General features: G+C 48.7%; 1 protein-coding gene across 2 annotated transcripts in view; it reads left to right on the plus strand.

Annotated features, from left to right (window-relative positions):
* Positions 1–2181, plus strand: part of RAB7A (RAB7A, member RAS oncogene family) — a 31720-nt gene extending 29539 nt beyond the window's left edge. For both annotated transcript variants that reach the window (XM_073351398.1, XM_073351397.1), the window contains 2 exons: positions 365–493; positions 862–2181. In XM_073351398.1, the coding sequence (XP_073207499.1) occupies positions 365–493; positions 862–957 (225 nt within the window). In that variant the 3' untranslated portion in view covers positions 958–2181. The remainder of the gene's footprint in view (positions 1–364; positions 494–861) is intronic.
* Positions 2182–14455: the final 12274 nt, after the last annotated feature.

The raw sequence follows: 14455 nt of genomic DNA on the forward strand, positions 1-14455 counted from the left end.
AAGGAGCCAGAATTTACCAATGGACATTGCCAGAGACAGTAATATGTTAGCAGCACCCACATCAGCTCTCCCCCCCCGCACCTCCTGAGCATCTGTTTTGTGGTGTGCAGGAGGCTTGGGGGGGGGGGGGGGAGTAGCAAGGGCATGGCAGCCTCGGGGAAGGGGTGGAGTGGGGGCAGGGCCTTTGGCAGAGCCAAGGGTTGAGCAATGAGCGCACATTGGCACCTGTAGCTCCAGCCCCAGAGTCGGCGCCTAGACAAGGAGCCACATATTAACTTGTGAAGAGCCGCGTGTGGCCTTGGAGCCACAGGTTGGCCACCCTGCCATAGATGAAGGTGGTGATTGTTCCCTGTTCCTCATACAGGTTACCACAAAACGAGCACAGGCCTGGTGCTACAGCAAAAATAACATCCCTTACTTTGAAACCAGTGCCAAGGAGGCCATTAACGTGGAACAAGCTTTCCAGACAATTGCACGAAATGCACTTAAACAGGTATGATATGAAGAAATATCTAGCACCCTCTAGTGGCTTTCCAGTCAACTCTGCAACCAGAATCTAAGCTGGTCATGTTGCATTTAAGCTAATGACACTTGCAGGAGACATGCTGAATTTGACTTCTCTGCATCAGTATCTGCCCCTTCCCAAAGGAGTGTGCCAAGCCAGCACTTGCCATCTTTGATGTCTTCCAGACTTGGTGTCCTTTCCCTACTCCTCCTTTGGGCAATCCTCTTCCCAGCAGAAAGCTTCCTTCCCCAATAGCAGTCTGTAACACTGTACACTACCCGCTTCCCTCAGTGGTGCAGACCTAGCTGAGAACAAGTAAAATCTATAACTAGTGACTCTCTTCTCTCTCTTCTTAGGAAACGGAGGTGGAGCTTTACAACGAATTCCCTGAACCCATCAAACTAGACAAGAATGACCGAGCAAAGGCCACTGCAGAGTCCTGCAGCTGCTGAGATGGAGATGGAGGGGTTGAGCACAGTCCTTCACAAACAGATCACACTTAGGCCTTCAAACACACAGCCCCTCTTCTGTGTAAAAACAAATGAAATAAACTCCCATCTCCAGCTGCCAAAATCCTCCCCATCTACCATGAGCAACTGTAAGCCCATTCCCTTACACAGAACTCATCCATGTCCCTACATCCTTCCACATCACTTCATGGTAACAGGCCTTTCTCTTAGTTTAAAATGGAAATTCTTATGTAAGTTTGGAACGTAAGCTAATTCAGGTGTCCAATGGAAAGACTGTTTACAGGTAATCTGTGTAACAATTGACATACATTTTTAACTGTCTTGTGTTCCCCTGTGAAGGCTGCAACTGGAAAGGCTGATTACCCATAGTTCATCGCAAGCTCAGCACTCAGTCTAATTAGGTTGAGTTTTGTATGTATCTGTTAATGCTTGTTACTTTTAACTAATCAGATCTTTTTACAGTATCCATGTATTATGTAATGCTTCTTTAGGAAAAATCTTATAGTACATGTTAATATATGCAACCAATTAAAAATGTATAAATTAGTGTAAAATTCTTGAATTACATGTTTAAGTACTGAAACACAGATCCACTAGAAAGTGAGGAGGACTCTGAAATGCAGTGTGCTAGCAACAAAGTCTAGATAGAGGCAGTATTCTGTACAGTAGAAGCAAGAATTATGTAAACCTTTTTATTGACTTTGAGAGCAGAAAAAAGCTTCATCTCCTGGAAAATCTGTCTGGCTTCCTTGTCTCTAAATTTTCAGAGGATGTGCATACTGGATTATTGGATGCAAAAAATTAAATACAGCTATCAAATGTTCATCTTGTTTGTTCACGTTCCCTGTCCACTAACTTTTTTGCATTCTTTGCAGAACATTAAAGTCTGAGGTGTTCCAGTAACTCCCACCTTTGTGGAAGGAGCTCATCTTTCCCTTTCCTGGGTTGAGGTGGTAATCCCTTGACAAATGACCTGGAATATAAATCTTTCCTCCCCTTGTGCCAACCACTAATCTGGAATTTTTGGTATGGGAAAAACTTGGTTGTCCCCTCCATTTCCTCCTCTTTTCCCTAGTCTTTGTTCTTGCATTTGTAGCTTGCTTCAATGGAACACTTCTTCTACCCGTTTTCCAGAGGTCTACATTCTAGTACGTAGGCTAAGCGGTTGTGACAAACATGATGCCAATAAACTTAACAAGAACAAAACTTGGTGGTGGTTTTCCTCCCGGTTTCTGATTATCTTCCCTATTAAACTGTCTCCCATGCTCTGTAATGGGAACTCATGGAACTAAATTAAAGTGAGCCCTTCCTAAATGAAGGGCCTTGTCTCCCACCCTTTATTTCCTCTATAGAGAAGAAAAATCCAGCAGTGATCTCAGTAGCTTTAAACTCTTAGAAGGCTTGCTCATTTCCATTATTTAACTGCTTGATAAAACTCCTAGAAAAGGCTTGAGAGGCACTGTTGTCTAGAGACTTCAGCAAATGATGGAACAGGTTACAGGGAAGCTCCAGCTCTAATTGTCCACTTGCTGTACAGCAGATGAAGCAGAGTTCACTTCATTGTACCCCTGGTGTCCAGTCCTCTTGGAGCCCTAGGCAGTTCCTGTAAGATCATGTTTGCATTAACATAACATGATTGGCTGATATGCAATCCCTGCATGATGGTGGTGCTCTGCAGAGCAAGTGGTGTCTAACTGCTACACCCAGGCACTTTTCTGTCTGCAGGAAGAAGTGTTGCACTACACTTCAGTGCTGTGGAATCTCCTTGACACTCCCCTCTCCTGCCATCTTTGCATGGACTGTTAACCACAGTACTAGCCTACTGTTAAAGACAGATGACCCAAGTCAAGGTCTTGGGAGTGGGGGGGAATAGGGAAGGGCAACCCAGATCTACTACCAGCTCCAACTGACTTTTCTCTGCTTCAATATCTACAAGGTCTCAAATGCCACCATTGGCTTTTTACACTGACTAATAAGAGAACCCACACTAGGGTTAAAGTGAACGTTCTAAGCTTTGGCAGCTGGTCACAATTCTCAAGTTGCAGAGGGAGGACTATGGCTTAATATAGCAAGCAAATGTAGTGTGGTGGAAGAACTCTTTTTGTTGGGGAGAGGGAAGGCTATATCCCTTTTCCCCCTGCTTTACAGATAAAGTCTGGACCAAATAAAACTCTGTGTGGTGAGGAGAGAGGCCAGTGTCAAGGCACCCTTAGTTAATCCTAAACAGACCAGAGCACACCCCTGCCTCCTGTAGCTAGCAGCATTTAAAGCAAAGCTGCTGGCTAGAGCTCACTTCTGGTGTAGGAAGCCTCTTAACCCTACATCCAACTCATCTGCACAGTGAGACAGCATCCCCCCTCCACAACTTTGCCTGCTGGTGCACTATTTTTAACTTGGAGACTGAGGGACTCCTTCAGAACTCTAAGCATCTTCTCCTTTCTAGGATGGCTCCGTAGTGCTACAGGCCACTCCACAATTCCTCTTAATCCATTACAGTACTTAAATTCTCTGAGAGCCTGTGATGGTGCACGGCTCTCTCCTGCTGCTCTTTTCCATAGTGCTGAGTGCTGCAGTGGCAGCACCCGTGCCCACCTTACTTGGTAGAACAACAAGGATTCTGGTGGCACCTAAAAGACTAACATTTATTTGGGCATAAGCCTTTGGGTTTAAAAAACCCATTTCAGATGTGTGGTGTGAAAATGACAGATGCAGGTGTAAATATACTGGCACACAAAGAGAAGGGTACAGGCTAACATGCTACCTCTTTGATACTTTACTTGGTAGTGTAGACTGCACTGGCTACATACAAGGGCCATCTGTTCTATGTCCTCTACAGCAGGCACCTTATGTGCTAAAGAGCCTTCAGGTGGACCAAGGTGTCCTGGGCTCAGGATGCAACTTGTTTCATAGAGTCAAAAGGCAGAAGAATGAAGCGAGTCTCTTCTCTCAGCACCTTATGGCCTGGCTGATGGCGGCAGCCCAGCGTTACAACAACAAATACGTTGCAAAGGCTTTAGGCTGGTCTGAGGGCTTTCAAAATACAGGCCCTTCATGGGCAAGAGCTACTGCTGTTAAGTCAAAGTAACTATTAAACAGTCCTGCTGACTGCCACGTGTTCCTTTCTAAAATCTTCCCTGGTCTCAGGCATGTTCTGCCAAGCCCAGCCTTCCTGCATCTCTCCAAATCCCACTTCAAACCATCTCTGTCTCAATGTCTTTCCTCTCAGTACTACCTTTGCTTTAATTTAGTCTCCAATATTTACATTGCTTTGCATAATCTAGACTCTGTGGGTGCTAGGTAAGTCAGCTTCTGGCTAGGCTAATTTCTCTGCCCTGAAAAAAGCAAGACTTTTTGCCCAATGAGTGGGAACGTAACCATGAGATGCGCTCAGTAGGTTGTGCAGCCCAGCAAATGTTTTTGAATACTTGTGGGGCTTCTGACTGCCTGCAATACAGTGTTAGACACTTGCCTAGTCTATTGAAATGTAATTGCTGATCAGCAATGGGAAGGACATGTGCAGCTGTTCATGCGCACAAATAGCAGAAGTGCTGTTGGGCCATGGCCTCCAACCCTGGGCTGGGCCTGGAGAAAGGGGCTAAGGGATGCAAGTGATAAGGCTTGCTTGGAATGAGCAGCTGCATGTCCTTTCAGTTACTAATAAATGACACTGAAGTTAAAACTACCTCAATTGAGTTATTTTTCAAATAACTCAGGAGCCCTCTTATGTGGGTCTCTCCTTAGTCTCAAATTAGATTCTGCTGTCTCATTTGAATGCCAAGGGCATTTCAACCTCCCTGAACCACATTGTACACTGTGGTTGGTCATAGATTTAAGTCCAGAAGGCACCAAAGAGAGCTTTTCAATAATGCTTCACTGTTTGATTTATTACTTGTATTGTAATAGCATCTGCTAGCCTGTTTGTATCAGGGTTTCATTGTGCTAAGTGCTGTACAAATATAGGAAGACTTTGCTCCCATGCTGCTCGGGACAGGGATTAGCTCATTCAGCCCCTCTCAAGCACTTGAATAGTATTTGATACTGCTTCTAGTCTAAAGAAACAAGCCTCTTCTGTAGTTCTGCTAGTGTGGAGAAAAGGGCAGCAATTGGCACACCGAAACGGCTACCTTCCTCTATTCTAGTTCCTGATGCCTCAGTCCTTAATAAACCAAAGTTCAGATCTGCACTCAGGACACCTATTTTACCATGTACAGTTTAACATTTGATTTAGTGCCATGTTTGGATGGGGAAGCACTCTTAAATGTTGGGTCATGGGTGGAGTTGATCAATAGCCAGACCTCCCAGGGCTGCTTCATTTGTGAGCAACCTGTGCAACAGTGACATACATTAGGTGGAGTGAATGATTTATAGATCTGGAGCAACAATCTCTACTTTATTTGCCCAGTGCTGCTGTGATTTGCTGGTGGCCTTGAATTAGAAACCAACACTGAGGAGAATCGGAACGTGTGGAAAGCTCCAACGTCCAACAAATATATGAGAGAATTTCTAGGGGTCATCACTCATGTGTGCCAGCCTAGAAGGAAGCAATGCTTCTGAGTTGTTGGGGGGGGGGGAGTTTGGTTTGAGGACAGGTACATGTAATTAGGTTTTCTGAAGAAGAGGATTGGTGAGGAGGAAAATGATTCTGATCTCAGCTGTAATATGGGAGACAAAGTTACTCTCCATTAAGCTGCCATCTACAGAACAGTTGTCTCTATGCTAGCCCCGAAGTTTTGTAAGAACAGCTGTTAGCAGCCATCTAGCACAGTTTCTGTAGTATAGCTGTGTTATGCTTTAAACACAATCCAGGACCATAAAGGTCAGTGAAGCTGTGTCTAAGAGATTTTCAGCTGTAGTGTGAATCCTAAAGTGCCAATCCACAAATGGCCCAGCAATAGTTTCAATCCAGTTTGGCTGGCTGAGGACAGGGCCTATAAGGGTATGTTTACACTGCAGCTGGAAGTGAGCCTCTTAGCCCATGTCAACAGATTTGCACTGGTTTGGCTTGAGCTAGCACATTAATAATAGCAGTGTGTGGACACTGTAGCTCCAGCAGAGACTTGGGTTAGTCACCTGATCTTCGACCCACAGGGTCCGGTGGGCTAGCAAGCCTGAGCTGCTTCCTGAACCACAACATCCATGCTACTATTTCTAGTGTGATAACTTGAGCTGAGCTAGTCTGTGTACCCAGGCTGGGAGGCTCACTTCTCAGTGCAGTGTAGACATAGCCTGAGAGTTTGTGTATGCCAGACTTTGTACTATTCACTGCCCATGAGTATGCCAGCTGGAGAAGTTTTTGTGACCAGCTGATGGGTTGAATGGGCTGCATTTGGTCCCTAACTCTCTGAGCTTCCTTTGCTTATAAAAGAGCAACTCCGTAAATCTTACTGTGCTGGTGTTTGCTGCTAGGGCTGCCATTCTTGTGGTTTCACAAAAGTCTTGCAATAGAGTTTTTCTTAAAGCCTTAGGTCCGGAGTGATGCAGTTAATGTGAGAATCTCTTACATTGCAAGACCACGTTTCTAACCCTCATGGTTGTGAGGGCAAGCCTGGAAATGTGACTCAAGTGTATCCCAGTGGCTGGGTGATCTGGCGATGGACTATGGGGGTAGGCGTCCCTACCCTTTAAGCACCTGTGGTGTGCAGGGTGCCAGTGTGTTGCCACACTGGTGTTAAAGGAGGTTTTCAGGAGAGTTAAGCTAGCTCAGTTGAGCTAACTCTATTGGAAAACAAAAACACACAATTGTTTCCCTAGGCCAGACAGGGCTGTAGAAGGTAGTCATTAGACTGAGCTGGGCAGTGGTGGCCCTTCCCTATCGTATCATGGTATCCCCCAAGGTGGCTGAACATGTCCTGTCGTGGCCCTCTAAAGATACAAACACTGAGTGAGTGGATTAGCCAAATGCAGCTAAAACCTGATGCTTCAAATATCAGAGGTGGCCCAGGTCCTGGTCCCACAACTGTGGCACAGGAAGTGGGGCTGACACTGCTTGGCTTGGCCTGTTGGCTAGGCTGAGAAGGCCTGGGCAAATAGCAGGCTGCTATGCCAAGTCACTTTTTCTAGTCATTTACCAGCTTCTGGCTGACACGAGCAGATAAAGGAAAAGGCTCAGTACTGGGAGGGGGCAGGCAAGACTCCATCATCCATCTGCTCTCATATGCACCATGGGGCCTGCACAGCGGACGGGGAGCCAGGAGACAGGGATGTTATTCCTAGCAGGGTAAGTCTCTGTGCTTCAGTGTCCTCCTCTGTGGCATGGCACTATTACCCCACAACAGGCTGTCCAGGTGAATTCATTGATGGCAGTGAAGTGCTTTGAAGATTACTATATTATGCTAACCAGTGCTCGGACTCCCTCCCTTCATGACTCAAACACAGAGATCTGACTCCACCAGTAGGCTGGGATTCTGGGGATCTCAATCCAATCCAAACCAAACTCCAGGGCTCTATGCCAGCATCACCGCTGTGTGGACAGGCCCTTAGTGGCTTGCAGGCAATGGGAGGGGAAGTCTCAGGAAATCCAAAGGCCTGTCTCCCTGCCTGCCACGTTCAGATGCTGCTAAAGGGCAAGGCATAGAAGCAGCAACAGCTTGGCTTGTGCAAGGAGGATTTGGAGAGGCTGTGAGGAAAGTGCAGGCCTAGCAGCAGGAAGCCCTGAGGGGGAGCAGGGGCAGGAAGGGGCTAGAGCAAAAGGAGAAGCCAAAGGGTCCTGGGAGAAAGGAAACCCGTGAGAGCCCCTGTCCCCCAGGCAGGTCAGTGCAGCTCTGGGGGAGGGAAGTGGAATTGCTGCTCCTGGGCCTGCGGATGGGGGCGCGCCAGGAATTGCAGCTTGACCCTTTAGCTATAAAACTACACACACGCTGCCCTAAGGGCATGAGAGAGCAGGGCTCCGGCCACGGGCGATGCTGCTCTGGAGATAGACGGGTGAGCAGATGCCGGATCGCAGCCCCGGCACAGCTTCCCACTGCTCCCTCCCTGAGGCGGCGGGGTGGAGGCGCGCCGGCGCCACGGGGGTAGCGTTCCTGCCCTTTAAGCCCACTGTGGTGAGCTGCCGCGTTCGCATCCCGCCTGCTGCCGCTGCTCCCCCCGGTCCTCTGCTTCGGGGCTTCCCAGCTCCCGCACCGCCTCACGCGTGGTCACGAGCCAGTGTTCCACCGCCATGGAGACGGTGACGTCACAATGCCTGGGGACCCAGGTGGCCAATGCACAACCTTCCAGCCTCCTCGGTGGTTTGAGTGTCAGCGGAGGGGCAGAGGAACACCCGGCTGGGTCTGGGCGCAGCCACAGGCCTGTTCCCCAGCTCAGCCACTGGGTATCTGGAGAAGGGAGTTTTTAGCAGCTCCCAGGGCGGGAAGGGAGAATCCTGCCTGAGATGCATAGCTTTTGCCGGTTATGTTAATCTGTAGGGAGGGCACTAGATAATATTTCTACCCGCTTAAAGGGATTTTCAAACAGCTATTTATGTCTCGTGGCCTCCCGGGAGGTGGGTAGATATTATAGCCCCATTTTCCAGATGGGGAACTTGAGGCACAGAGAGGTTGAGTGACTTGCCCACGCAGAGTTAGTCAGCAACAGAACTATAACTGAGCAGTCCTGACTCCCAGGCCCCCGCTCTAACAACTAGACCATTGCCAGTTGATGATGGCTGCACCTCTTCCTCTGGGTGCTACCGTTTGATACTGTGGGTGGGTGAATCCCAAGAAGTTCACACTGAACTCAACTCTCAGCCTGCATCACAACATCCGTGGTGCAGGGATTGGAAGCTAGTGCTCCTGAACTCCATCACCTGAGTAGCAGTAACAGGAAGGGGTCAGCCACCTGGTGAAGTAGCCAGCTCAAAAGAGCCCTTTGCTCTGGGAACCCATTCCTAGAGTGCAGGGCGGAGAGAGACTCACATATTTCCATCCTGACAGGTTTCAGAGTAACAGCCGTGCTAGTCTGTATTCGCAAAAAGAAAAGGAGTACTTGTGGCACCTTAGTGCCAGGAGTACTTGTGGCCACCTGATGATCACTTTAGATAAGCTATTACCAGCAGGACAGTGGGGTGGGAGGAGGTATTGGTTCATATTCTCTCTGTATATATAAAGTCTGCAGCAGTTTCCACGATATGCATCTGATGAAGTGAGCTGTAGCTCACGAAAGCTTATGCTCAAATAAATTGGTTAGTCTCTAAGGTGCCACAAGTCCTCCTTTTCTTTTTGCATATTTCCATCCTGTGCACCAGGACTGCAGGCTTTTCTTGCAGGCAGCATCCTATTGCCATGTCTGTGGGACTCAAACTCCATGTCTGGGTTCAGTCTGATGGAATCCAGTGTGACTAGCGCTTTCAGTCTGAGACTTTGATGTAAACATTTCAGCCAGCCCCTCCCAATTAGCTTTTCTCCTCTATCCTTTTCTTTGGCATGAAGCAGATACTTGAGCTGCTGCCAGATATCGTTTAGGGTACTGTCCTGCTAGCCAGCCAATTATTTGTATTGCAGTAGTGCCTAGATGCCCCAGCTGAGATCAGGGCCCTATTGTGTTAGGCACTGCACACACACACACATAGCTACAATCCCTGCCCGAAAGAGCTAACTATCTCAGCAGACAAGCTGGAAAAAGGAAGGATTATGATGGGGGGAAACTGAAGTTTAGAGAAGGTCCAGATCTACAAAATGACATACTTAGGCATCGCAACACTAAGTGTTGCGATGCCTAACTTTTAGGCAACTAACAAATCACTGGTACAACAATGGGCTCCACAAACCCTGAGTTAGGCACCTGGGCTCCCTATACAATGAATGGGAAGAGTCAAGCAGCTTAGAAGGTGAGCCAGGCAACCAGCATGCTAGAGGGGGCTGCCTAAATTAGCCACTGGGAGATGTTGATGAGAGGGGTGTGTCCTAAACTCTGTCCCTCACAGGGTCTTCTCTTCTGCCCTTAAGTCAAGTCCAGGCTGCAGGGAGGTGCCTGTTTTTGCTTGTGAATCACAGCGTCAGAGGGCTGAGGTACCTTAGCCATTTGTTACGAAAATGAGTGAGGCTCCTCTCTCATTCATAGGTGCTGGAACTAGGGGATGGTGCTGCACCCCCCTGGCTTGAAGTGGTTTCAATCATATATTGGTTTTACAGGTTAAAGTGGTTTCTATCATTCACAGGGTTTACAGTTTGGTTCAATGGCTCTCAGCACCCCCACTGTACAAATTGGTGCAGCACCCTTGCTCTCATGCCACACAAAGTGGCAGGGGGAGGAGGATCATCCTTATAATTTATCTCAGTGATTAGGGTATTCACATGCGATGTGGGAAACCCTCAGTTCAGATTCCCCTGCTGCCTGATGAGAATGGATCTCCCACCTGGACTACAGAGGGATTCTCACTCTTTCTCTGGCCCAATTAATATTTAATTATTCAGTTAGTTTATTTAATTAAAGTGGAACAACTTCAATTGTAGAGATAGAGGGAGACACATCAGACCATTCCATAGCCCAGGCGCTAGGGTACTCACCTGAAATCTGGCAGATCCCCATTCAAACCTCTTCTCACCTGGCAGAGTGGGACTTGAACTGGGGATCTCCCACAAACTGGGTTTGGGTGGGCCCAAACCACTGGTGTACAAGTTATAAGGGAGGTCATTGCCTTGTCTCCCCACAAACATGGCTGTTTTGCGTGGAATTAGGTGGCCTCTGAGCATGCCTACTGGCTCAGGCCCCACAGGCAAGCTAGGTGCTCCTCTAACAATCTTCCCCGATTTGTGGGCCTCAGGGAGGAGCGAGGCATCCAGATGCCTCAAGGGAGGCAGCAGTGCACATCCCCAGGTGCAGAAAGATATGTGCTGAGAGAACTTTTACAGTGGAAAGGTAAAAAGAAAAGGAGTACTCGTGGCACCTTAGAGACTAACCAATTTATTTGAGCATAAGCTTTCGTGAGCTACAGCTCAATTCATCGGAAAGGTAGGTGCCTATAGGCCTCCGTGTCGGCCATGTGGGGGTTTGTGGAGTGCAGTAGTGCCTAAAACAGGAACTTTGCCACCGACCTGCTGAATGCAAGTTAATCAAGCCCAGATCCACAAAGGGACAAAGGGGCCTGAGTCAGGAACTGAACCCAAAACTTAATCCCAGTCTAAAGCCTTAACTGCAAACCCATCATTCTTCTCTTTAGGCTTTTGATTACTTATTATTGTTGATGCAACATGGACAGAGTGAGCAAGGATCTGCTAATCATTTCAGTTCTGGCTCCCATCTCAGGTTACTATTGCCCATACAGAATGTCTGCTGAGCAAACCCTAGCAGTACTGGATTGTCCCCATTTTCTTCTCTGTCCCTCCTGCTACTGCCATGAACAGTGGGCAGTGTTAGCAGACCCCCAGCCTCTGGCATTTTTACTTCCATGTCCTCTAACTGGCACAGGGTACATCCAGATAACAGGATGATAAATGCTGTTCAGCCAGGCCTTGTGGTCCACAGGTGCCTGGGACTGTCTCTTCACTTGGATAACTGCATAATTAAGGACAAATCTAAATCTAAATTGAGTTGCTAAGATTCCCCATAGTCAATTCCATTGTTATTGAGAGTCTGTGCTAACTGCTTTTGTTTGGGAGCACTGAAGTGGGAGCTGGGTTTACGGCCTGATAAGGCATTTATTTCCCACTTTCTAGCTGGGCTCAAAGGGCAATTGAGGGGACTTAGTAGAGAAGTCTGGGTGTGTATATAGGATATAGCTGTGCTGCCTTCAGCTGATAATTGTGGGTTTTGGCACATGCCCATTTTTAAGTGGCTCCATCTCTGCTGGGCTGTGGTGGAGGAGAGCTTATTAAATACGCATTTTCACTGTACATGAAAGAAACGGATTGATAGCTCAGGAGGCTGAGTCAGAGGGAGCACTAGAATCTGGGAAGGGAAATTACAGAGTCTTGGTACGTCACGACCCATTTTCCTGGCCTCTCTGAAAAATCTTCACACATGCAAGGCATGGAGCCAGAGATGCTGGTCTCTGTAGATGCCTGGTTTCTGCCACAGTCACAGATAATGCACCCAATCCTGCAGGATGCAGAGCCCATTTACTTCAATGCACGCAGGACCGGGGGGCAGTGGCTAATAAGAGCTGAGTGCATTCACACAGGATGAGGTTGAAAATAGCCATGTCAAATGTCAGAACAATCAGCTGTCACCGCCCCCCGGATTGTCAGGAGTTGAAGGTTGGGGCACAGATCATGGGAAATGTCATTTCTCCCAGATTTGCAGTGAGGTCGTTGGGGATTGGTCCTGCTTTGAGCAGGGGGTTGGACTAGATGCCCTCCTGAGGTCCCTTCCAACCCTGATAGCCTATGATTCTATAATTTGCTCTGTGATTGTAATGTAACACTATTCTGACAAGCTATGGTCGTAATCAGAGCTCAGTTATTAGTAATACTTTGCTGTTCTTTAGTGGCCCCCCCACTAGGAACTGTCAAAGTATGTCACGAACATGTAATAATAATATTTAACTCCTACATAGTAGTTTTCATGACTAGAGCGCCAAGTGCTTTACATCCTTATCCCCATTTTACAGATAGGGAAAGTAAGGCAAAAGGTGGTGAAATGGCTTGACCAAGGTCGCCCAACAAACCAGTTGCAGAGGTGTTCTGAATCCCAGCTCCGTATGCTGTCCATGCTGCCTCCCTTGTGTGTATGACTTCAACCACCAATGAACTATTTTTAATCTGTAGTGTACAAACAGGGAAACTGAGGGATGGAGGTTAAGGATCAGCTTTTCAGAGACTGTGAGCACCACAGCTCCAAATGGAGTCAATGGAAGCTGCAGCTTCTTAGATACAAGTTGAGTACCTGGAAATCAAGGCACGCAAAATTAATGGCTGCTTTGAAGAGAGAGAGAGAGAGAGTGTGTGTGTGTGTTTTGACCCCATAATTTTTCAGAGGGATATGACAGCTAAATAAACGCTGTCAGGGTTGGAACTTGATATACAAGAGCTTTACTGATGTTCACCAGTTCCCAGGGATGCTACCAGGCTTAATTCATTAGTATTTGTAAAGGAAGTGATCCTGCACTGATTGGCTAGAGAATGTATTTAGCATTATTAGCCCAGCAACAGATATCTTAGGGACATTTCCCACCAGCTTACTTTTGCCTCTTCGGCCCCATATTTCTTCAGCCATGGCTGAAACAGGGCCTAAGAAGCTCTGGTGCCAAGGGCACGGGCTGTGAGGGGGGCCCTTCTCTAATGCCCCTGCCCTTAAGGCATACACATCTCCGACATACGGGAGAAAGGGACCTCAGCTCTCACACACAAACTCACAGGCTGTCCCCCACAAGCTCCGTCAGACTAAGCACAGATCCATTTATCCCTAACCTGTTGTGGGATGCAGGGCTCAACAAAGCTTCACTTTATCTGGAGACAAGTAAGGGGAGGGGGGATAGGGAGGCCAGCAGGGGCAGTGGCTGGGCCTGGCTGCTCTCCTGCTTCACTTTTGGACAGTACCAGTCTGTGTATGATGGGGCATCATCTGAGATCTGATGCCTCATACAGTAGTGTGCTGCATTCAATCACAGCAAGAACAAAGGTAGGAGGGCAGCAGGTACAGCAGACCAAGCCTGAGATAGCTGAGTCCATCAGAGAATTTGCTATGGAAAGAGAGAGGGGGAAAGTGCAATGGGAACTACAGGAAAGAAGGCTGGGTGTAAGGGAAAAGATTTTTTTTTTGGCGGGGGGGGGGGTGTTTCTATGTGCAGAGGAGAGTGGAGCGGAGGTGAGGCAGGTGGTGGGTGGCTGTCCCCTGACAGCAGAGAAGGGAGCAGAGATCGGTGGTGGGGGAGGCAGGGGAGGTGTGGAGGGGGGGGGGGAAGGAGGGCACAGATGGGAAGGGAGTGGGGAAGGCGGTGGGGCAGATGGGAATGGTTGTGTGTGGGGGGCAAACATGACAGAGACATAAGGCAGTGGTGGAGGCAGTGTGAGGGGCTGACAGGAAGGGTGGGGTTAAAGGGAGAGGATGTGGGGGAGAGGGGATGGGGCAAGGGAGTGGAGGAGGTAGTGGGGAAGAGGGAAGGGAGGCAATGGGGGGCAGATGGGAAGTGGGGAGAGAGGAAGGGGGCAGACAGGAAGCGGGAGTGGAAGGGAGAGGGTGTTGGGGGCAGATGGGAATGGGAAAGGGAGATGGGGGAGATGGTGGGGCAGAAAGGCAGGGGCGGGGGTGGAAGGGAAGGGAGTGGGGCGATGGTGTGGGGGGTAGATAGGAAGGGAGTGGGGAGAGGCGTGGGGGGGGGGGGGCTCCAAGAATTATCAGTATTTGTCCCGCTGCTGGAGTGAGTGGCGGGCTTTGGGGGACGGGACGCTCCTCCTCCCATGTACAGGGGGTTCTGGGGGGGGGGGTGTGCAGCTGAGGAGCGAGGGACGCAGGTTTCCCTTGCCCCCCCCTTTCCAGACCAGAAGTGGGGCTGACAAGACGGGCGTTCCGGCGGGACCTCCCCCAGTTTTGGCAGCAGCGGAGGGGAATCGCCGCTTTCCCCAGA

This window comes from Lepidochelys kempii, chromosome 7 (genome assembly GCF_965140265.1).
Source record: "Lepidochelys kempii isolate rLepKem1 chromosome 7, rLepKem1.hap2, whole genome shotgun sequence".
Taxonomy (NCBI): Eukaryota; Metazoa; Chordata; order Testudines; family Cheloniidae; genus Lepidochelys; species Lepidochelys kempii.